The sequence below is a fragment of the Anastrepha ludens genome, chromosome 4 (assembly GCF_028408465.1).
Source record: "Anastrepha ludens isolate Willacy chromosome 4, idAnaLude1.1, whole genome shotgun sequence".
Taxonomy (NCBI): domain Eukaryota; kingdom Metazoa; phylum Arthropoda; class Insecta; order Diptera; family Tephritidae; genus Anastrepha; species Anastrepha ludens.
This window is the reverse complement of record NC_071500.1, coordinates 4,587,973-4,612,489: the sequence shown is the minus strand read 5'-3', so window position 1 is coordinate 4,612,489 and position 24,517 is coordinate 4,587,973. Positions and strand designations below refer to the sequence as shown.

Sequence of the window (24,517 nt, the reverse complement as noted above, 5' to 3'; positions counted from 1 at the left end):
TTCATCTTAGAAATAAGCTTTTTATTCAGGAAAAACAAATATGCTATGTGTGTATGTACATAATCAACAAAAAACTTTACCAAATATTTACACAAAATTCTCTTGAAGACAAAATTTTGAATTTAGAATTTATTAACTGGTTACAGGCACTATTACTATTAACTAAAGGATTCAGTGTATGTCAGTACAGGTTTAATAGCTGCTGGAACCGCCGCCATAGGAGCTGCCAGATGAGCCATGTCCCCTATTTTCAGGAACGTACAAGTTGGCAACTGAACCATTTGGCACAATTGGGAGCGCTACAGAACTGTATCTAATGGGAGTCTGGTAGACTCTATATTTGTTCTTGCCGGGGTTGATCTGGGTCACGTGAGCGGCGAGGACTTGGTATTTGGGACGAGCAGCGCCACCATAACCAGAAAGGATTGGTACTGGAGCGCCTCCATAGCCTCCATTACCGCCTCCATTACCACCTCCATTACCGCCTCCATAGCCACCTGCATCACCTCCATGGCCACAGGGTATTCCATTGCCACCACAAAGAATTGGTACTGGAGCGCCTCCATAGCCTCCATTACCGCCTCCATTACCACCTCCATTACCGCCTCCATAGCCACCCGATGATCCTCCTCCACCATAGCTAGCAGGCGCTTCACTATAGCTAGATGATATTACCGTGCCGCGAGAGGGCCCTGATGCTGCCGCAATATACTTAGCCGGGGCATACGAACCAGAGTGCTGGCCAGAGTGGGAAGCTGCAGCGCCAGTCAAATACCTCTCAATGGCGCCGAAATTCACTAGCTTGGAGAGACCAGCCAAACTCACTTGTTGGATAGTAGCAGCTCCACCACCTCCTGATCCACCACCATAACTTGGGGGAGGTGGAGGAAGAGGGTTTGGTGGTCCATAAGCGTGCGCCACTGCAAGGGAAGCGAACAAAGCTAAAGAGAGACACTGCAAAACAAAAACACAAAACGAAGAAATAAATAATAGCTTATTATTTAGATATTATTCGAAAAACACTACAAGAATTTCCAAAAACTCTTGAAGAAGTACACAGAGAGTGAAAGGTCTACGACCATTGTACAAAATTGCAATACAAACTTACCGTGAACTGTTTCATATTGATTTTGACGTGAAGTGAAAGCAGCTCTTTGTCTTCTCCCACAAATGTCACTACTAATTAAAACAAACTCGGTGCACTTCTTTTTATAAGCAAACAATCACATAAACGGTACAAACGTGATTTCGAACCATAAATACCAACAAACACAAAAATTACAGTGATTGGGTGGGTACAAACTGCTCCGCATCTCTAGTCTGCAGCTATGCACATACATATGTCTGGATGTGTGTATGTATACATTCTTCAGCATAGAAATTTTCATCAGCAACGGCATAATCAGCATATGGCCAAGTTCTTAGTGGAGATGAGCGGTGTGTGGTCCAAGAACAGTATGCCAGAGCTTCGAGCAGTGCATGGCACCGCAGACTGCATGCATTTAAAACTCGGAGATGGCATGAAGCTAAGATAAACACCCGTTCGGTAGATATGACCAATTATTATATGCATTAAAGAGTACGAAAAAATAGAACGCTTGCTTTTAATTGGCCATTTATTATCACCTAATAAGTCTTTGTAGCCCCGCACCCGAATGGCTTTGTGAGTGAATACCATAAAAAACCATCTGCTATTCGGAGGCGGCATAAAAGTATTTCTCCATTTGTGGAATAAAATCAAGGTTCACAAAAGAATGTATAGGCCAATTATATATGTAAAGTATTTGTACGTAAATATAATAAGACCTTGTCCTTTGAACTCTGCTGATAGCAGATGCGGTTAGATGCGATCGTACATATTTACATGAATTTACATGTGTGTACATATGTATGTAAGTAAAAGTTGTTGTCACTCAATTATGACTCTTCTTAAATGACAGCTGCTAAATATTTGAGCTCTTCACGTTGTTAGTGGATGAGTGCGGTGTGTGGTTGGAGAATTATTTGTCAAAACTTCGTTCAGCGCATGGCACCACAAACTGCGCGAATGTAAACCTGTGTGATGGCAAGAAACTAAGATAAACCACCGTTCAGTAGATAAAACTAAGTATCAAAGAGTACGAGAAAATATATTACTTGCTTTTAATTGGCAATTTATTATCACCTAATAAGTCTTGACACTTTGAACTTTGTTGATCGTAGATGCATTGGCATACGCACATACAAGTTGTTGTTACTTAGAGTTGTTGTTACTGAAAATTGTTGTTACTCATACGAGTTGTTGTTGCTCATTTGGGGCTCTTCAAATGAAACATTTTCTGAGATATTTAGCTCTTTAGTTCAACGCGTAAAGATAAAGTTGAAAATTCCACTCAACTGTGATTCTCAAAAGCCACTCGGCCGTTATCAGTTAATGCGAAGTTTAATTTAAGTAATTAAAATTTGGGAAGCCGCATTTTTCATTCAAACGAAGTGCAGATAAGAAGTGCATTGATAGATCTTTGGGAACTGAGGATTCATTCTACTTTACGTAATTTACGAATATTTATTATAATTCTTAAAAATATAAAAGGCCATAGAGTTAACCATATGACTAATTTGCTGTCAACATTTTGGTATTACATTCACACATATTCAACTGAAATTATTAGGTCTGTTCATGAAGCAAATAATTTGTAACAATTTTTACAAATTATCAAGTTTTAGTGGTCATGCATCTAGAAAACTTGCGCAGTAGGGGGAAGTAAGAGAGCAAAATGACATTTCGTTTTGAGGGGAAGTTGTAAGTTTTTACTGGATAAATTTTTACTCGTAAAAATTTGCAAGTGAGAAAATCAACTGATCTTCTTCTTCTTTAACGTAGCCTTATTCTATTTCTGGTCAGCTCTCCTTGTGCGAAATCTCCAGGTCACGCGGTACTGAATACACTATTTGCAACACTTCTGCATCGCATATCGTTTTCAATGGTGTTTTCGGCGGTCTGCCTGGCCCTCTTTCGCTACCACCACCTGCAACACTTGCCTGATCCTTTGGTCTTTTCTTACATGCCAGTACCAGCGTAAGTGATTTTCCTGGAGCTTAGTACTGATTGGAGCAACTGTATTGCAGCAGTCGGTTGCATATGTCATTTCCGGCTTGATCATGCTTTTGTAAATTTCACCTTTTAATATTTGGAGGCTTTACCATTCACATTGAATTCGGTAAGCAATTTCTTTTTCGAAGATCCCATCTTCGCTAACATGCGAGCCCAAGTAGTTAAACCTATCAACGATTTTGAGGGGGCGTTATTTATTGTAAGAGCTGGACTCTCACAACTCGCTGTGGCAAAATAAAACGCGATTGCTTTAGTCTTTGTGTGTCTTACTCGTAGCCCATTCGATTCAAAGACGATAACTCACCGGTTCAGATTTTCGTGGAAGATGGCTTTGTCGCGTGTGAGAAAAACTACAATACATCGTCAACATAGAGCAGTGTTCAAGGGAGGTTGCCTGGATTTCACGCGTAAAGAAGTCCATCACGAGATTAAAGAGAAGAGAGCTTAAAGCTGAGCCTTAGGGTACGCCTACATTAGCGTTTAAGCTTTGGGTCAGCCCGCTCGCACATTTTACCTGGGTAGTTGCTTGATGGTAGGTGTCGTGTTTAATGGTGGTGAAATCTCTAAGCGCGCGGTCGTGCGCATTTGTTGGTGATCTTAGCGATGCACGCATTAGAGCGTCGAGTACACGTCCCCCATATATTTAGACACTGTGACATAAGTTTAGATGTCTGAACAGTACCTGACATTACTTTTACTTTTGTAGAAAGGGGTAAGATAGCTCTTACGCTACGTTTCCGGAAAACCCTCTGCTGCGACCTTGTTAAAGAGAAATGTGACCCAAACAATATCTGCTGCGCCAATAACTCGAAAGATTTTTGAAGGAATCAAATCTGGGCCAAGCGAATATGCTTTGGTCCCCAGAAAAGTTTCCAATCGCCTCTTCTCTCAAATTATGCCAAATTTAGTCGAATTGAATAAGCTTCTCTACAGATCTTCGAAAAGGTAAATTCTCCAAAAATCTGGAACATGAGAATACCTTAATTTTTGAGAGCCTCGATTAGTTCAATGGGCTTCGCCCGACGAATGATAGCCAAAGTGAACTCGATATTATGTAGGTTGGTGACTAGGCGAGTCCACGTGCTGCTCGTCGCCGATGTGAAAACAGAAAACGTATGGCCCTATTTATTTTGAAAGGCAAGTTATAAAAACTAGTTTTTGCAGTAAAATAACTGTTTCAGTAAGGCGAATTCACACTGTAAATGGAAATTTTTCGGAAGTTTTTGAACTGAAGCAATTTTTAACTTTTTTGATACACTCTTTTAATTAAATTTTTATAGAAACTATCAAATTTTATTTCAGATCCTAAATGAGCTGCTAATTAATTATACTCAGCACCTACTAGATCAGTTTATAAACTTATGAACGCTACCAAGTTCAGACTTAAAACCTCCAACTGTAGAACGACAAAGAAGACACACCCGACAAATTCTATTGTAGACATCTTTCAGCAGTCACTGGCAAGAATTGTTTTAAGGTGTTAAAGCAAAATATAATTCAGATGATGATGTTCAATTGCACTTGAGCTACCTTAACAGGGACTTAAACCTAGTCAACGAGTGGGCAAGTAATAATGGTCCATTCTTGAATGCAAACATCACAATGCATTGGTGCCTTTAAAAAAAATATTTGCATCAAGGTTTATGATAAAACTTTTTTAAACCGATCGGCGATGCCGGATGTCGATGTAGTTAAGAACCTAGGTGTACTTTTTCAATAGAACACTAACGTGGAATTATCATATAATATTTGTGGTACAAATGGTAAAGTGTATGGAATGCTGGGATCTTATTAGTTAGCATAGCACCTAACATCAATTCGCAGGAGGCTTCTCATCGCGAAATTTTATTTGCTACCAATGTTGTTGACCGGCTGTGAACTCTATGCTGACACTGAGCATAATATTGCCCATGTAAATTGTGAACTTCATTTCATTTCACTTATATTGTAAATCACTAAATAATTTGTTTAAAGATTATTTGATAAATATATCGAATGCTCCATAAGAGACGAACAAGCTGGATCTCGTCCTCAACGAAGCTGTGTTAACCAAACCAACACTCTTCACACCACAGCAAAACAATCAGTTGAGTGGCACTTCCCGATTTACATGCTGTTCGTCGACTTCAAGAAGGCATTCAACACAAACAAACGATACTCGATATGGCTGGCGTTCGGTTGGAGGGGGTTCCCGCTAAGGTAACCCGCCTTATCAGAGCCTTTTACCAGAACTGCGAACTGGCAGTGCTCCATAACGGCCACATCAGCGGCCCATTCACCACCAACGTAAGCGTAAGGCAAGGTGGTCCCCTGTCGCCCCGTCTCTTCGCCATCGTTCTTGGCGACGTTATGAGCCAATTGATCCTGCACAAAAGAGAGGTTTCACCAAGCATCTTGACGGCCTGGACTTCGCCTCCTCTCTCACAAACTCACTGGAGGCGGGTGGTCAGGTGGTCACGCTGGTACGCACTGTCGGACTAGAGGCCAAGACAAAGGCTATAAGAGTCAACCACTATAATGGTTGACCGCTGTCCGGTCGAATTTGTCGAAAGCTTCTGCTACCTCGGCTGCACTATCACAAACGGCGGAGCAGATGAAGATGTCAACTGCAGGCGAAACAAAGCAAGGGCGGCGCTCGGGCGAATGTATACAGAATGGGCGAGTTCGATATAAAACAATGTTAATGAATAAAAAAAAGAATGAGTAATAAACTGAGATGGCACCCTCCTTAACCCTTTCGGTCCGAACGGGACTTATATGTCCCGGCACATGTTTGAAGATACCTAGCCTGGAAATTAAGCGAATTTAATGGACTTCATTTATCCCATTTCGTAGTTAATGCAATTCTTAACGGTATTTCCTTCCGTTATTTGAAGTTAAATGGTAAACACGTGTTCATTAGTCAAAAAACAAACGCAAAAGTGGACGCGAAGTGGTTGTTTTGCGATTTTTCGTGGTTTCTTCAAAGTTTACTGAAAATATATTTATTTATTGTGCTAGTGCTCTATTATTATATTGAGGTAAGTAAGTAAAAGTTTTTGTGTTATATAAAAAATTACTGGCATTTTTATCCTGGTGGAACGTATGTGGTCCATCAGTATTCTTGTTTGCTCCTTACCATAAGTAAAAACCAATTTTTTTATACTGTATTACTTGCTCATTGTTTTCTTCTTTTCACTTATCTGAAACTAAATGTATGTTGAATTCATAATAAAACAAACTTTTATATAAAACGATATTGGATCATAAAATACTAAACGGGACAAATGCGTCCATAAAAATACCGAGGGGACATATATGTCCCAGCCCCTCCCACCGCCCCTTTTTAACCGAATACAATTTTGATGGGACAAAAGACTTTTATTTCACCCATTGCAACTATTAAACATATAAAATGATTTGTATTTCCGTTAGCGGCTTTCCGTACCGAAAGGGTTAAAGGTGCATGCTAGACGAAAGCCAGATCGAAATATTTTGCGTATTTTAAGAGTAAGGGTATCTTGAACGCTTCAACGCCGCCTCTTATAGCTGATCTTTGGTATGGTTCCCAAAGAATTACTGAACTCATACATAATTCCAAATATCTAATACCACTGTTTGACGGAGCTGATTTCTGCTTTAGTTCCTAATACATAAATATTTAGTACAAGCTGAGATGAAGATTTTACACCTCATTTATTTTTACATAACTACGAACTTGAGTTAACGCGTACGCTTAGTGCCGATTTCTTGGCAGCTTTCGTGGAATGCAGAAACCCCAAAGTCTTAGTTCTAAAGTGAAAAGGGAACGATAAGAGAGGTTTCAAATAGCGAAACGAGAGGTGGGATCACGTTTTGTGTTGCTAAGCGGTAATTAGAGCCGAGTGGCGTTAGTAAACGCTGCTACACAGGCAGTCAGTTCTAGAGCGGAAAAGCAATTGTTCAGCTCGAAAATTGATTGATTCGACTATAAACACATTAATATGCGTGTCAAACTGTTTAAACATCTTACGAAATTTGTTAAGGTACTTTAGTAAGAGAGTATAAAAAAACACATTTTACGTGCCCCAGAAGTTACTCCAAATAAACTCGTACATTAAGAAAATCCACTACGGAGCAGGTTAATTATGTACACGAATTCGCTGGAGAAGTACTCGAAAAAAAAGGAATGCTGTACTGCAGTCTTAAGCAGATATTACGCAAGCCTTTGATAAGGTATGGCACGAAGGCCTGCCATACAAGCTTTACATTGGCTTACCAAATCGTACCTGAATTGTAGAAATTTTCTTGTCAAAATGAACGATGAAACTACCAACCTCGAAATTAAAGCAGGTGTACCACAAGGAAATGTGCTAGGACTCATTTTGTACACTTTGTTTACAACCGACCTACCCTTGACGAAGAGCACAACTATAGGCACCTATGCCGATGATACGATTATAATATCCAAAAGTAGCCATGTCTCAATTGATACTTACTACTTGCAAGATAACCTCAACAGTATTAGTTCCTGGTTGAAAACCTTGCTGAAAGCCTGACGCTTCTCCCTGTAGTATATCTAAACATCGCTTTAATACCCCAGACAGATAATGCCAGGCGCCCATTGCAGGTATTTTTAAAGCAAAAACAACTTGAGCTGAAACCCCATTCACTTTACTGGTTACTTGGCTACAAATCAGTATTGTCACTAAACACTAAAGTCCTCATATACAAAACAATTCTTAAACGAATGTTCGGATTACGGAGTCGAAATATGGGGCTCGGCCTCAAAATCTGACCTGGAAATGCCACAGAGATTCCGGTCAAAGGTGTTACGCATGTATGCCAGTGCGCCATGGTTTGTACGAAATCAGCAGAAGCAGTAAGCGCTACAGTACTCGGCTTGCCACTCATTCAAATCTTCGAGCAGTGAACCTTCTTAATAAGAACTTCACGTCACCAAGATTAAAAGCAATCTATGCCCAATGAATTAATGCAAAGATTTAAAATGTAAAATGTAAAACCTTATAAAACTACTATATAACATATGCTATGGGCTGAAAAGTCCTAGTCAGATTTGGCTCCTAGCGACTACCGGATATTCGCAGACTTAAAAATGCTCGCCGGTAAGAAATTTCGCTCGAATGTTATTAGGGGTTTATCGCTGAAACTGACGCCTATTTTGAGACAAAAGATAAATCGTTCTGCAAAAGTGGCATTGAAATGTTAGAGCGGCGTTAGAATGATTGCGTTGTTCTTGATGGAAATTACATTGATGAATAAAGCTGATTTTGAACAAAAAAAAAGGGTTTTCTTAGTTAGGCTCGGGACTTTTAAGCCCACGTGTTATGTCTCGTATTATATAGTGTAAAGAATTGTGTAATGAGGTCCTCTGAGTGTTCTTACGCAAATGTTACTTTTTATGACTGATTATAAAAAAAAAAGGAAAAAAATATGCAATGAGGAGTAAACAGTTGTATAAATTAAATTCAACCCTTTTCAAATTAAATGAAGCATTTAAAAAAAAAAAAAACAGATTTGAATGAAATTAAATTTTCCGTATACAGTGAAATAGTTTTCAAATTAAATGACAAAAACGCCGAAAAAAAGATGTACATAAGCATGATTCAATTATTAAAGGTTTGATCACTAGTGACATTCGATTTTTGACACTCCCTTACAAAAGGTAGTATTTAAGAAGGTGAATAAAGTGGAAAATATTAAATCGTTTTTGGTAATCAAAAAATTATTTTCTTACTTAAATGGAAAGAAACTGCGAAAGGTTTAAAAAATACATTTTAATTAATATTTGAAAGTAAAGAATGGTACAAATAGCATTTAAGGTAGATACCTATGAAATGAGACTTTATTTTTCAATTTCAAACGTTTATTAAAAAAAAAAATGGTTACAAATTTAATCTTCAAAATAATAGTCATCGCTAGCGACGCATTTTTCGCATCTCTCAGGCAATTTGTGGAGTCCGCGCCAAAAAAAATTGGCCGTCTTTGGCCGCAAACCAATCATCGAGCAATTTTTTGGCTCCTTCGTGAGATTTGAAGCGCTGCTCGGCAAGTGCGTGGCCCATCGATGCAAACAAATGATAATCAGAAGGCGACAAGTCTGGTGAGTAAGCCGCATGCAGCAGCGGTTCCCCGTCTCCACCAATTCCCGGGTCGCTCTTGTTCGATGTGGCGGTGCATTGTCATCAAGAAAAATTACTTTCTGACGCCGATCGGCATATTCTGGGCGTTTTCAGTGTATAGCGCTATTCAAATCGGCCAATTGTCGTTGGTAGCGTACACCGTCAACTGTTTCATCTGGTTTTAATAGCTCGTACCAAATCATACCACGCTGATCCCAGAACACACACAGCATTGCCTTGCGGCCGATGCAATTTGGTTTGGCCATTGGCTTGTGGCTGGGCGGACCATACGATCGTTTACGCTTGGGATTGGAGAAATACACCCATTTTTCATCACCGGTAACGAATCGAAGCAACAAAGACTTCCTTTTGAACTGGGAGAGCATCATTTCACAAGTTCTTTTTCGGCTCTCTTGCTGCCTTTCAATCAGTTCATACGGCACCCATCTTCCGACCTTTAAAATCATGCCCATGTCTTTCAAACGTTTGGAAATGGTTTTTTGGGTCACTCCCATGCGTTTGACCATCATCTTCATCCAACAATGCTTGCAATTCGGCGTCCTCAAACATTTTCGGTGGCCGGCCACGGTCGTCGTTCTCCTCGCTAAAATCACCACTTCGGAATTTTTCAAACCACCTGAAGCACTGTTCTCTACTTAGGGCATGTCCACCATAAGATTCTATAAGCATTTGATGAGCTTGAGAAGCGTTTTTCTTCAATTGATAAAGGAAAATCAACGATGTCCGCAAATCGTCGTTTGAAGGCACGAAATTCGACCTTTTTAAGAGCGACAAAAATGCATTGTTGTATGAAACGTAACAAACAATTAACTGAATATTGTTGACAGATGACAGACGAAAAAACAAGACATTTGGGAAGGTTTAAAATACTCCTAGCGACATTTATGGACTATTAGCTGAAAGTCTCATTTAATAGGTTTCTACCTCGTATTAGCGGAAAATGCCAAGTCTAATATTAAAACAAGAAATTATTTCACTTAATCCAAGATTTTATTTTGTGAATTAATTTTTAAATTTAAAACCGATCGCGAAGTTGCGAAGTTTCGCCAATATGAAACTATTTTGTTATAAATAAATAAATAATTAATTAATAAATGTTAGGTGTTCGGCCCAGATCCTCCTCATATTTGTAGCGCGCGTTCCACAATAGGAAGGCCGTACGGTTTTAAGCCGATTCCGGTAGATGGTTTTTATGAGAAGCTTTTTCATGCTGGTACTGTGCTTTGCTAAGCCTCCTCTGGACACTTCATCCATCGATGGGAAGGTGGGCTCATTGGAAATAAGTTCCGTCAATCTCAACTTTTTTTATAATGAGGTATGCAATTTTATCGATCGCGTCGCGACTACCCAATTATTCTCCCTGTCGTAACTCTTTGGGAAATGCTAGCTCTTTGCAAAACCTGAATTCCGTCTAAATCATCACATCATAAGAAATAAAGTTCATTCACCACTCATCGATCTCGGATTGCGTCAATATAAAATAAAAAATAAAAATCATAATGAAAAATAATTATTTTCGCCATATAACGAATGCTTCAATTTTTTTTTTATATGCCAGAAACATGGAACACCGTCAGCAAAAAAAAATTGTCTAAAATCAGCGCGATTTTTGAGTCACTTCGAACTTTTACTTTGTTATACCAAACTTCAATGGGGGTTATGACCCTGCAAAATTTGGTATTTTTTTAAATATTCTAATTAATTAAATATGTAGTTTTTTGATCAACGTTTTTTTGAGTTTTTGGCGTTCTTTGAAATGCTAATTTCTACCATATTTTGAATTTCTTGATATTTATGGATTCTGGCATTACCCACAACTTAAAATTAATGTTACTACTCTGGCTGACTTTAATTTGTATCTAATTAATTGTAAAAATGGTGCAAAAAAGTTTCACTGAATTTAATTGGGAAAAAGTGTCATTCAATTTAAAAAGAGTCTACTTTACTGAACATTCTATACAGCGTTACCGGAAAGCTATTCTTGGTACTTAACCCTTTAACTGTTTAATTTTGTTTCGAAGAACTTTTTCTGCCTGCTTAATTATTTTCCAGCGAAGACGAGTGTAGCCGACATGAACAGAGTAAAATGTTTCTGCCTGTAAAAATAGGCAATTATGACGAAAAATCAAACGTTGCATGTTGGCGTTTAAAAAAATACATATTTTTATTCATTGTCCTTTCAACTGAGAAATGCATGCGAAATGCTTTTTAAATACTCGTTTTGTAACTTTGCTTGCCTAGAACTTGTTTTTTCAGCTTAACACAAAAAATATTAAAATAAACAAGGTTGCCATACTAACGAGTATGTTTAAAGATACATTTTTCAAAGATCTTGATCAAACTCGGTTCCCAACAAACTCAAACTCACAGCTCAGCCCATTCCAGGCGAGCGTCTTACGTGCTTAAGTAAAACTAAAACCTCTTTTAGAAATCAATGTGAATGTGTTCTAAATATTTTAATGGTTATAGAGATTTGTAGTTTCCTTTTGGTATTTAAAATAAAACAACTGATTTCATAAATTAAGGACTTTGCTTCCAGAGCGTGTATTTAAGTTAAACGTTTCTTTGTCAATTTCAAGTTTTGAGAATCCTTAGAATCAATAGCCACCAGAGCTGCCATAAGCGTTGCCCCCAGCGTTGCCACCAGAGTTGCCGCCATTATGAGAACGGCCATGAACCGCTGGCTCAGGTCCCACGGCATCATCTGAGATTTTGAAGCAAGGAACAACCAAGAGTTTATAAGAACCACCACCCAAAGGCACATTAGCAGAAGCAGCACTAGCAATGGCACTTGGCTTGGACGAAATGCCAACCAACGATGAAGGCATACCACTTCCTGAGATAGAGTAGGCATTAACTGGGGAGACTTGTGGACCCGCCGGTGCAGCAGATCCTGAAACCCAATGCGATGGGGCAGGAATGTGATATTCAACGCTTTTCTCTACAGGGTGGACAATGGCTTCGCGGTGGGCAGGCGCTGGACGTGGCGCAGCATAACCGCCGCTGCCGCCATAAGGAGCCGCATTCACAACAGCAAGAACGGAAACGAAGACGCACTGTGGGCAGTTGGGAAAAAAATTGAATAAATTATATGATTACTGAAATATTTACTTTGTTCAGCTACTTACAATGAAACGGTGCATTTTAATGAGTTTTTTTGCCTCTGAAATATCTTAGAATACTAGTTGGCAAAAGTATTTCAAATGCTTTTTATATGCCCAAATCCAAAAGTGTTCAGCAGGCCGTCCGCCTATGTGCGCAACGGTTACGTGACACATTCAATGAAAATTCAAGCATCGCTGACTAGAGCCCGTTAAGATTACCATGTTAGAAACGGCAAAAAACTTGGTAACCGGCAGTCGATCTACAGGTTACATTGGAGACTTGCCAGTTATAAGTTGCCGCGTTGCGCAGCGAATGAACTACACGTCTTTAGCTGATAAATGTAGCTTAAAGTGAAAACTGAAGCATTGGCTAAGCTGAGTGGTTGTTAAGACCAACAAAGCGTCGCAAAGTTTACGGACTGGTGTTGAAAGAATTAGTTAAATTATTATTTTTTGTTTTTTTGAAATGTTTTGAAAATGGATTTTCTGGAAAAATGTGCATGATTTTTTGATATGTATATATGCACATCTTTGCTTACTTAATTTTAATGATTATTTAAATTACATTTAAAAATAATCCAAAATTATCGTGATTATTCACCATTAAAAGATCATTTATAAAAGTAAAGCATTTATTTATTTTATTAAACAATATATAATTATTTTTCCAAACGTATAAAATTGTGCTTGGCATAGAAATTTGTATAAGATGGTAATAAATAATTGAAACCAAGAGCACAAGTAAGATAGGAGTTCTTATAGATATTTTCAACAGTCTTTGCTACAAGTCAATACTTTCAAAAAAAGTTGTGTAGAGGAAACTTTGGAACAGATCTTACAAAACCTTCATCCGAAAATAGTCGGAAATCAAATAGCACGCATGAAATTAAAAAAAAAAAATCATTGAAAATAATCAAAGAATTGTATTAATCAGGTGACTAAAAAATTAAAAATCAACTGAAAATAAAAAAAATATATATTGTATTAATCATATATTTAAAAAAATACAATATCATAAAAATAATTTAATAATAATTATTTGAAAATAATCATATAATGATATTCATCATGTAATTAAACTATTATATTATTATTATTTATTAGAATAATATACAATATTACACTAACTTGAAAACAAAAAAAGAGCACACTAGCTGCTTGAGCCTTCGGTGCTAAATTTAAACTAATTTAAAATAATTGAAAGGAATTAAATAATTATATGAATCAGGTAATTAAAACAAATAATAATAACAATAAAAAACAGTCAAATAATTAAAATAGCCAAGTATTTATAATGTAATTCAAAACATTTAAAAATAATTGAAGGTAATTAAGTAATCGTATTATTCATACAATTAAAATAATTTATAACAATTGAAAATAATCAAATAATTATATAAATCAGGTAACTAAAAAAATTCAAAAAAATCTAGAATAATTGAAAATAACCAAGTAATCATAAAGTAACTAAAAAGTACTCAAAAATAATCAAAGAATTGAGTTAATCATGTAATTAAAAAATTGAAAAATAACTACAAATAAACAAAAATATATGAATCATACATTTCAAAAAATTAAAAATAATTTAATAATTATTTGAAAATAATCATATAATAATATTCTTCATTAAATTAAAAAAAATTAAATAATTGAAAAGAAACAAATAATTATATTAATCATGTAATTAAAAAAATTAAAAAAAATTTTAAAAATAATAAAAAATATCCAAATAATTGTATTTTCCATGTAATTAAAAAAATTCAAAAATAATTAAAAGCAACGAAGTAATCATGTAATTAGAAGAATTTAAAATAATTGAAAAGAATCAACTTAAAACATTCAAAAAATTCCAAAAAAATCACAAATAATTAAAAATAACCATATTAATCATGTAATAAAACAAAACCAAAAACAATTGAAAATAATCTAAAATAACAAAATAATTATGTAAATCATGAAATTAGAATAAATACCAAATTCATAAAAAGGAATGGTTTTAAATTAGTTAGTCATTAAACGGTTAGCTTAAAAACAGCCTTAAGTTAATTATTAATCAACATTTAACAGGTCTGGTTCTCTATATATAAATTTAATAGAAAAAAGCAAAACCAAATGCATTTTGAACCAAGTTTAAAATCTGTTGAATTGTAACTAGTAGGGAGGACCAAACAGTTGAAGACATGACAGCAGGCTACTATAATAGAGGCTCTAAAGAGTATTTCAAATTCCGAGATATCAGTAATTCCTAAGCGGTGCTTTTCTTAAGTCATATTTAACAGTTCTCAAATATACAGATGCCCAATTTGAACGATAAAACAACGCGTTAAAATTATTGAAACTTACTATGAAAATGGTGGACCTTTAAGCAGAACATATCGCGAAATTCGATATTTTTTTTGTGAAACTAATTATCCGAATGAGTCGACAGTTCAAAGATTGGTGAAAAAGTTTCATGAAACTGATATTCAATAATTACGCATTCATGAATCGACTGTTCCGTGGATTATACCCCACCTTTAGTTCTCATGGTGGGCATTTAAATGGTGTAATTTTTCACGTATAATTGTTAAGATCCATATTTTGATTAAAAAATAGTGAAACCTAAAAGAATCTAAATTTGTTATATTTTTCATTTTAAAACAACATCTAGACGCGTTTTTTAAATGAATTTTGAAGAATTGCATGCAAAATTAAAATTGCAAAAGCAAAATAAATTGTTTACCTGTTAGCCAACTAAATAGTACACATCCAGCTACGCCGACGTCTTGAAAAGTCCACGAAAATTTAGGTCAATCTTTCATTAGGATGAAAATCATAGCGCAAATACTCCTAAAAGATTTGTCTCTAATTTGGTGTGGCTTTTGCTATTTTCCTGAACCAGGGTTTTATCCGTTCTCCTTACGAATTTGATCAGAAACTGTTGCAGTACAGAATTGCATTCGAAGGTTTGTCATTACTTGCCTTTCACGTGCAATTGTCGGGAAAGAAACAAATATATATGTACATACATATGTACTAGCAGCCAATATTTCCTGCACCCGCGTTTTTTTGTCTATTGAATGTTAATTGCGAAACATGTAAATTTAGGCTTGCATTCTGTATTCCCGAAGTGGAGTATGTCTTATGTAAATAACAGACACTGCGTTGATGTAACTGGCAATGTATCATCCCATTCGTTTATTGCTGCCTCAGGTGTTCCCCAATGTAGCGTATTATCAAATGAGTTTGTTATTCTACAAAATAATTACCCCTGCTCAGAACGCTTACTAACTAAAGTGCATACATTCCGTGCATTTACACTCATCCATTCATTAAATTCCAAGTCATTACATCTCTTTTTTCATATTTATTGTAGATTTCACGTAAATCTGTTACAAAGCAACATAGCCACACTTGCATATAGAAATAAAGTTTGTGGAATGGTGTTGGTAGGAAAGAGAAAATGTCATTCTTATGTTTGTATGTATACACTCTTATCTTTGAGTTAACAAGAATGTGCCGGTTGACCTATCAATTGGGTTAAGAGCGTAAGTACTATAGTAGCGATTGTCTATCTTCTGTTAGTAGAGACCTAAATATCATCTGAGTTTGCCTGTCCATAGTAGTGAATATATAAAATGTATGTGGCCTATATTATTATGGATACATAATCTCGACCTTATTTTCTTTCGTAATAAATTTTATCTTCTTATGAAATAAGTTCGAACTTTACTTAGGTTAAAAAAAACAAAAATAAATAATTGGCGCGTACACTTCTGTTAGGTGTTTGGCCGAGCTCCTCCTCCTATTTGTGGTGTGCGTTTTGATGTTGTTCCACAAATGGAGGGACCTACAGTTTCAAGCCGACTCCGAACGGCAAATATTTTTATGAGGAGCTTTTTCATGGCAGGAATACACTCGGAGGTTTGCCATTGCCTGCCGAGGGGCGACCGCTATTAAAAAATGTTTTTATAAATTTTGCTTTCACCGAGATTCGAACCAACGACCTCTCTGTGAATTCCGAATGGTAATCACGCACCAACCCATTCGGCTACGGCGGCCGCCAACTTACTTAGGTTAGGGAGCTATAAATTATCGAAACATTCTCGTATTTGTGCTGAGCATGAGAAGCGTTTGCGTTAATAAATAAAAATTAAGAAAATGTTTGTAAAATGTTGGTAAAATTTAGAACAAGCAATAAACAAATCAAAACTTAACAGTTTGATCAGTAGCGGTATGAAAATAAATAGTTTTCTCGACAAAAAGCATTTCGAGCCTGCGATCTCTGAGAAAAAAGTTCGAAGTACCAAAAAATTATGTCCTTAACGTAATCTGATGTTACTGAATGATGAATAGAAGACTGTTCAAAGAAGTTCAATAGATAAGAGCTTTTCCTAATTATCGAACACATTGTCTTTTAGTATGGAAGTTTTCAAAAAAAACACTCGTAAAATTCAGAAAAATGCATGCATTTTTTATTTAAATCGATAATACAGTCCATATAATTTAAAGTTTGAAGATTATTTCATGCAAATGTTGAGCGCGACTGCGTTTCAAATGGTCCATCCACTAAGTCCAATTTTGGCATACTCTTTCCAATGTTTCGGACGGTATCTCACATATAAATGTTTTAATGTTGTCTTCCAATGCGTTAATTGAAGCAGTCTTGTCAGAATAGACATAGCCTTTAACTTAGCCCCACAAAAAATAATCTAAAGGCGTTATATCGCACGATCTGGATAGCCAATTGACAGGTCCCGAACGTGAAATAAAATGTTCACCGAACTCGCCTCCCAACAAGTCCATTGTTACGCGTGCTGTGTGGCATGTGGCACCGTCTTGCTGAAACCACATGTCATGCAAGTCAAGCTCTTGCATTTTGGGCAAAAAAAAGTTGGATATCATTTCCCGGTAGCGCTCACCATTCATAGTTACGTTACGATTCGCAGCATCTTTGAAGAAGTACGGTCCGATGATACCTCCAGCCCATAAACCGCACCAAACTGTGATCTTTTCTGGATACATTGGTAGCTCTTGCAATTCTTCTGGTTGATCTTCACTCCAAAATCGACAATTCTGCTTATTTACGTACCCATTGATCCAAAAATGAGATTCGTCGCTGAACACAATTTTTCGATAAAAAAGTGGATCTTCGGCCAACTTTCCAAGAGCCTATTCACCAAAAATTCTGCGTTGCGGTAGGTCGTTCGCCTTCAATTCTTGCACCGGCTGTATTTTGAAAGGCTTCAAATCCTAAATCCTTTCGCAAAATTTTCCACGTTGTTGAGTAACAGAGGCGCAATTGCTGCGAACGGCGACGAATCGATAGTTGATGGTCATCATTAACACTGGCCGATACAGCTGCGATATTTTCTTCAGTTCGCACTCTAGGTAAGCGTGTTGGTGGTTTGATGTCCAATAATGTAAATTCGGTTCTAAATTTAGTCACAATAGCTCGAATAGCCGCTTCAGTGGGTCGATTAAACTGACCATAAAATGGAAGAAGCGCGCGATAAACTTTCTTAAGAGAACACGCATTTTTATAATAAAATTCAATGATTTGCAAGCGTTGTTGGTTTGTAAGACGATTCATGGTTAAATTATAGACCAAGATGGATGAAGATGTTTGACAGTGAAACAAAACACGAAACATGCGTCAGCTGTTTAAACCAACTGTTTGAAAAGATAATAGCTAAAAAATCACCCGTTAGTTTGAATTTAAAAAAGAAAAAGCACACATTGCACTGCTTAATCAGTTTAAAGATAATTTTAGTATTAAGTACCTACACCCCGCATTTATTTGTGCGCTCGTACGTTAATGAAAATGGATGCAGTTTTATAAAGAAAGTTTAAATTCGAAATTTTCTACGAAAAAAGCAAACAAAAAATAAAAAAACACTTCATAAAATAAACAAAATACATAAGTCTTTTCCCATAAAAGTTCAATGGTTTCGTTGCCTGTGTGGTACGTAGCGCCGTCTTGTTGAAAATAAACGTTGTCTAGATCAATACCATCCAATTCCGGTCATAAAAAATCGTTAATCATCTCTCGATAGCGCAATCCATTCACCGTAACTGTTGCTCCAGCTTCATTTTCGAAAAAGTAATGACTTCGCCAGACCATAAACCGCACCAAACAGTCACATGTTGAGGATAGAGAGGCTTTTCAACAATAACTCTTGGATTTTCTAAGCCACAGATCCGACAATTTTGCTTGTTGACGAAGCCACCGAGGTGGAAATGCGCCTCATTACTCAAGATGATTTTTCGATTGAATTCCGGATCATTTTCATGCATTTCAACGACCCAATCAGCAAAGACACGACGTTGTTGATGATCGGCCGGCTAGAGTTCTTGTGTTAACTGGGCTTTATAAGCCTTAAGACCCAAATCTTTGTGCAAAATACGGTGCAATGACGTTTATGGAATGCCTAAATCCATAGCCCGAACGAGGAATGGACAAACCTAGGTTTTCTTCAACACTTTCGGCTACAACAGCAATATTTTCGGCTGTTCTTGAGCGGCATGCACAGATTTTATTCTTCACATCACTAGCTTGTCTCAACAGCTTGAATTTTTTCACCAATTTCTGTATTGCGGCACGACAAGGTGCTTCACGATGAACCAAAAATGCTCAAGTTTTACCAACCGTCTCTGCCAAGTTTTCACCATTTCTATAGTGAATTTTTAATTATGAATTTTTATTAATGGCGTAGTTTCTACTGGTCAAATATCAAAAAATGACAGCTTCAAAAGTGACACCTACTGAAATAGCGGGCTATTCAAAATAACACCTGTAATTTATTGGTACGTTTCTTATTCAGTGTGGTTTTGCGCTGTTGTCTACTTTTTCAGAGCTTGAAAACCACCATTACATATTGAAAATATTATGTTTTTTTTTTCAGTTTTTTCACTTTCAAGATTCGTCTCTTTACTACGACGTCCATTCCACCAAACACACCTTCGCCGTGAGGGGTAGTAAAGAAATTCGACTCTACAAAATTCATATTACCCTCGCCTACCGCCTACAAAATGCGAAATTCCCCTTAGGATGTACTCATTTGATATTGGAAAGCACTATTGACGGAGAATATAATTATTTTTAAAAAAATTTCTACACTTAATCAATTTAAATGCTCGGGCGTCATGAGTTTCTCCTTCGCATATAAAATACGCATACAAATTGTCGCAGTCAAAGCTATCGAAGTGAGGTAATCAATTTTTTCTTTTTTAAGCTTGAACAAATATTAACAATAAATGAAACCTATCATATTTTGATTTCTAGAAAATGCATTTTTTCAGAATTTTTTTCACAAATCGGCAGGAATCTGTACTGCTGCTCTAAAGTAAGATTTGCTGTTACGCTGATTTAATTAAAACTGCCATAAGCGTGGAAGTTCGTAAATATAATATTATTTTTGATTGTTAAAATAAATATTTTCAGGGAGGTGTTAACATTTACTCATATCTTAAAATTAATGCTTATACATAAATCCAATATTTTCGCAAACTAAGAAATAGGTTTGTATGTACGTAGCAGCTGCCAGGAATTATAACTCTGCTTTAAATTCGGTCGTAAATATGGTGCCGAAAAATGTGTAAAGTATATTTCAAAACGAGATAAAACGAGCCAAGCTCCTCCTCTTATTTGTGGTGTGCGTCGTGAGGTGGTCGAAACTAAACAAAATTTTAAAATCGCATGAAGTTCGATAGCATGGCCAATAGGTGCGAGATCAAAAATAGAGGATATACCTGTAATAAGGGTTAAAGCACCGATGAACTTCTGGTTTTTATTAAAATATACAGCTTGTATTTGATTATACAAAAATTTATTATATTGGGTTGACCATTTTCTTTCCGCCGTTTTTCGATAGATGACAGATCTAAAATATTGTGCAATAAGCTTTGGGATATGTGAATAAAACCAAAACACAGCGTTGGTAAATTTGCGTTTCATCATAAATTTGTTCTTGTTCAAAGATTTAGGTAGGTAGCTAAGTAGAAGTGGCAGTTGGTGTCTAAACCAACTCACTTAAACCTTTGCCGATCCATTGAGATGCCTCTGTGGATGTTTCTGCTATTTCTCGTTAAGCTATTGTGTTTTAAGTACAAACCCATTGATCTGTGTGACATTTAGTCCCTTAAGTCATCGGTATCGTTCAAGAACGATGAGCCCAAGCACTTAAACCTACTGGCATGCCACGCAGGGCATTCTATGATAGACACTTCTTCCTCCTCATTCTTGCAAGTTTTGTAATAGTCGAAATTAGGTATTATGCACTCAATCTTTGAGCATGCCGACCTAGGAGGCATTAGCATGGGATCAAAGCCACTAACATAAAAACATTTTTTCTGGACCGATTAAGTAGCGCCTTTGAGAGCCTGACGCCACATATTGGTCAACATTTTGTATAGCATCACATGTCAGAGTATCAACACATCTGGTGTTGGCTGAAGTGACAATGCTACTTGTATCACGCGGTTTGGTAGGTGGAGAGGGTATACCTGCAATCTCCACACCAAGAGGGAGACGATTTGTCTCCCTTACAATTCCTTGGTATGTCACTATGCCCGGGCACCCATACGAAATGGATGCGGAAATAGTCCGCCCTCTCGTCAAGAGATATCCGGCATTTGCGCTGAATGATGGAATTAAAGACAGCCCCACCAAAAGATTTAATCGCCGCTTGGCTATCGGAATAAATATTGGCTTCTCTAAAGGTAATCACATTTTTGCATAACCAGACACCTACCTCTATAATGGCTAAAATTTCAGCTTGAATACGCCGAAACGCTCACTTTCATTTTCTTATAGGAGACACCAAAGCCAACTTAACTTTATCGTCAAGCTTTGAGCCATCAGTAAAGAACTATAAGCAGATTTTTCGACCAGGTATATTGTCAACCTACTTCTTAATTATATTCTGACAGTCAAGCTGCGTTAAAGACCTCTGAGTTCAAGTATATCGAACATCCCATAAGAATAACTATTAAAGAAGTTATTTCCAAATAAAATAAAAAACAATCAAATAAGTTCCTTCGACTATGCAGCTATTTACATCTCATTAGAGTATCGCATTCACTTTGTTCAACGCGCTATGAATCCATGACACGAATTTACTGAAACACTCAAAGACGATGGCTTCTCACGAAAATACTCATTTAGCTCTGGGCAATTGATCATAAGGCCTGCACTTTCGGAGACCCGCATAATGATTTTATGGAAGCTGATAAGATGAGAAAGAGGTGGAATCCCTTAAGCATGTCCTGTGCGAATGTATTTTAGATTTCTATGGCACCACTTCTTGGAGTTCTCAGTTAAAACTTACTTAAGTGCAGATTAGGCACCGAGCGAACCATTTTTCCATATTTAAAGCGTTTTTCAGTAAGAGCGCTTCAACTTTTTTTTTGAATAAAACACAAACGGTTTGACTTTTTTAACTAATTTTTTTTTTATTATCGAGTTTGAACATATACATTTAAGTACGAAATTCGATTTCTTTTGCATGACCACCGCGTGCACGTTTTACGAAGTCCAATCGTTGAACCCAATTTTCGACCACTCTTTTGCATAAATCGGCCGAAATTCCAGCAATTTCGCGTTCAATATTGGCTCTGAGCTCACAAATCGTCGCCGGCTTGTTACTGTAGACCAATGACTTCACATAACCCCAAAGAAAATAGTCTAGAGGCATCAAATCACACGAGCGCGGCGGCCATTCGACCGGTCCATTTCTGGAAATAATGCGTTCATCGAACTTACTCTTCAACAAATCAATTGTAGCGTGTGCTATGTGGCTTGTGGCCCCGTCCTGTTGAAACCACATGTCGTCTAAGTCCATACCATTCAATTGCGGCCAAAAATAATCGTTTATCATGTCGCGGTATCGATTTCCATTCACAGTAACGTGGCGATCATTCTCGTCAACGAAAAAATATGGGCCAATTACGCCGCCGGCATGTAAACCGCACCAAACTGTGATTTTTTCGGGATGCAACGGTGCCTCATGAATCACGTGTGGATTGCTTTCTGCCCAGTAACGCATATTTTGCTTGTTGACAAAGCCATTGAGCCAAAAGTGAGCTTCATCACTGAAGATGATTTTTTGGCCGTAATGCTCTTAAAGTAGCAGCAACAGAACGATTATTTTCATTAAAAATTTGCACGATTTGCAATCGTTGCTCAAGTGTGTAGCGTTCCATGATGAAATGTATACTAATGAAGTTTACAAATGACAAGCGAAAAATAAAAAATATTGCGTCGTTCGCCCCCCCTATCGGAAAAAAGTTGAAGCGCACCTATTGAAAAACGCTATAGTAGAGTAAGAGCTCTCTGCATGTTTCATTAGTCGGTTTTATTTCCAGTATTTCCCTATTTTTTAGTTTTATTTTTATATTTATTTTACTTTATAGAAATTAATAATAAATAATTTTAATAAATATTTTTTTTTTGCTAAAGAACATTCTTTATGAAAATGTATTCCAGTTTAATTTCGCATTTAACATAACAAAGAAGTAAGTAGAATCTTTTTTGCTACCAAATTAAATGTGTCAAGTAAGCTATTTAGTGCGCATTCATATTCATATTGGTAAACAGACAGCAAATGAGTGTGAAAACTTTGCATAGACATATTTATGTATGTACTCATATAAAAAATGGCACGCTTTACTTTTCAGATGGGCAAACGTATTCACGCTGCACTACATTTTTTTGAGGTTCAAAACTCCGGGTATAAACACAAAATAATAGAAAAAGTTTTTCTAATAGCGGCGGCTCCTCGGCAGACAATAACAAACCTTCGAGTGTAGTTATGTCACGAAAAAGCTGCTCATGAAAACCATCGGCTTAAAGCTGACCACAAATAGGAGGAGAAGTTCGGTCAAACACAAAATGAGGAGTTTAAACACAAATTTTATATTCTACTTCTTCTTAACATCACAGTTCTTGGTGAACCATTGCTTCATCCAAAACCTTGCGCCATCTAAGTCTACTTCCTTCCACCGCCGCGCGTTTAGCTTTTCAAGATCAACTTCTACACCTTCGAGCCATGTCTTTCTAGAGTATCCCCGTCTTCAGTCTCCAGCAGGGCGTAATTCAACTCCCTTTCGAGTCGTTCTCTCCTTGGCCAATCTACAAACACGTAAACACGTGTCCGATCCATCTTATCCTCTGAGATTTTGTAAATCTTATCACATTTTCGTTTTTTACGAATAGTTCCAGCTCATGATTATATCTAATGCCATATATCCTTAACTTTTGTTCGCGGGATAATAATTTTGACTTATCATTTATTGTCACGGATGTATCTGATATATGATGAATAATCTGTATATATGTATTTTTTTGGAAATAAACTTGTTTAGGGACCCTCAAATATTTAGTTTTCGTATTTTTTTTTTTTTGTGAGCTCAAGACGGTTTAACAATAAAATAACAAATTAAATTATTGCTTTTATTTATTTGTGGCTATTTCGACCGCATTTGGAAATCTTCTTCAGGTGCTCTTGGTTGTGCCTGATTGATAAGAAATGAATAATGTGTCAAGTTTGAATACCAGCATAAGTTCGAGTTCTACCTACGGTTAAATTGTGTGCTAATACACTTTTTAATACCCAGCATTAGCTCCTAAACGGTAGGTAACCATAGCAATCTCAGTGGAAAGGGTATTTATTGTTCAGTTGTAATTAGGTTTCTACAGCCAAAAAAACGTGCCTCTCAACTTAAATGGTCAGGTTTGAGTTTAATTGGAAATTACTTAACATAATTCAATCATCAGACAGCATGAGAATTATTTCAATTTCAAAATTCTAATGAACATAAAACATTTTTTTTTTTGGTGGGTGAGGTAAGGTTCAAAATGCCTTCGCACTTACAGTGACCATCGTCTACTGTGTTTTGAGTGGTGTGGCCACTCTATCTCTCCTCTTTTTCTGGGGAGGACGGTGTCTCGGAACTACTTTCTGCATTACTTCGGGAGAACCCAGAACGGTATCCACAAAAAGGATGAATTCTATTCACCCACGTCTGGCTTAACCGTATTTGTAGCCAGCTTTGTACTAAAGGCTCATCTTCTTGTGTCTTTGCCTTTGAGGATTTGCTTTGCTGCACTGTGTCGAGGTCTATCTTTTTTTCGCAGTACGCCCTCTATGTATTTCTTTACTGCGTTCCAGCTGTCCTCGCGTTCGAGCATTTTGCTGATTATGTTGCCGCCAATCTGC

At 36.9% G+C, this 24,517-nt stretch overlaps 2 protein-coding genes across 2 annotated transcripts; both read right to left on the bottom strand.

The window, feature by feature from the left end:
- LOC128860822 (uncharacterized) lies at window positions 1–1,213 on the bottom strand. Its single transcript, XM_054098581.1, has 2 exons — window positions 1,109–1,213; window positions 1–954 (listed from the first exon to the last, which is right to left on the bottom strand). Exons 1-2 carry the CDS (start codon window positions 1,121–1,123, stop codon window positions 193–195), a joined length of 777 nt encoding a protein of 258 aa, XP_053954556.1. The 5' UTR covers window positions 1,124–1,213; the 3' UTR covers window positions 1–192.
- A 10,514-nt stretch (window positions 1,214–11,727) lies between these two features.
- LOC128861449 (translation initiation factor IF-2-like) lies at window positions 11,728–12,448 on the bottom strand. The gene is made up of 2 exons (XM_054099587.1): window positions 12,345–12,448; window positions 11,728–12,272 (listed from the first exon to the last, which is right to left on the bottom strand). The coding sequence occupies exons 1-2, from the start codon at window positions 12,357–12,359 to the stop codon at window positions 11,814–11,816; spliced, it is 474 nt and encodes a 157-aa protein (XP_053955562.1). The 5' UTR covers window positions 12,360–12,448; the 3' UTR covers window positions 11,728–11,813.
- Window positions 12,449–24,517: the final 12,069 nt, after the last annotated feature.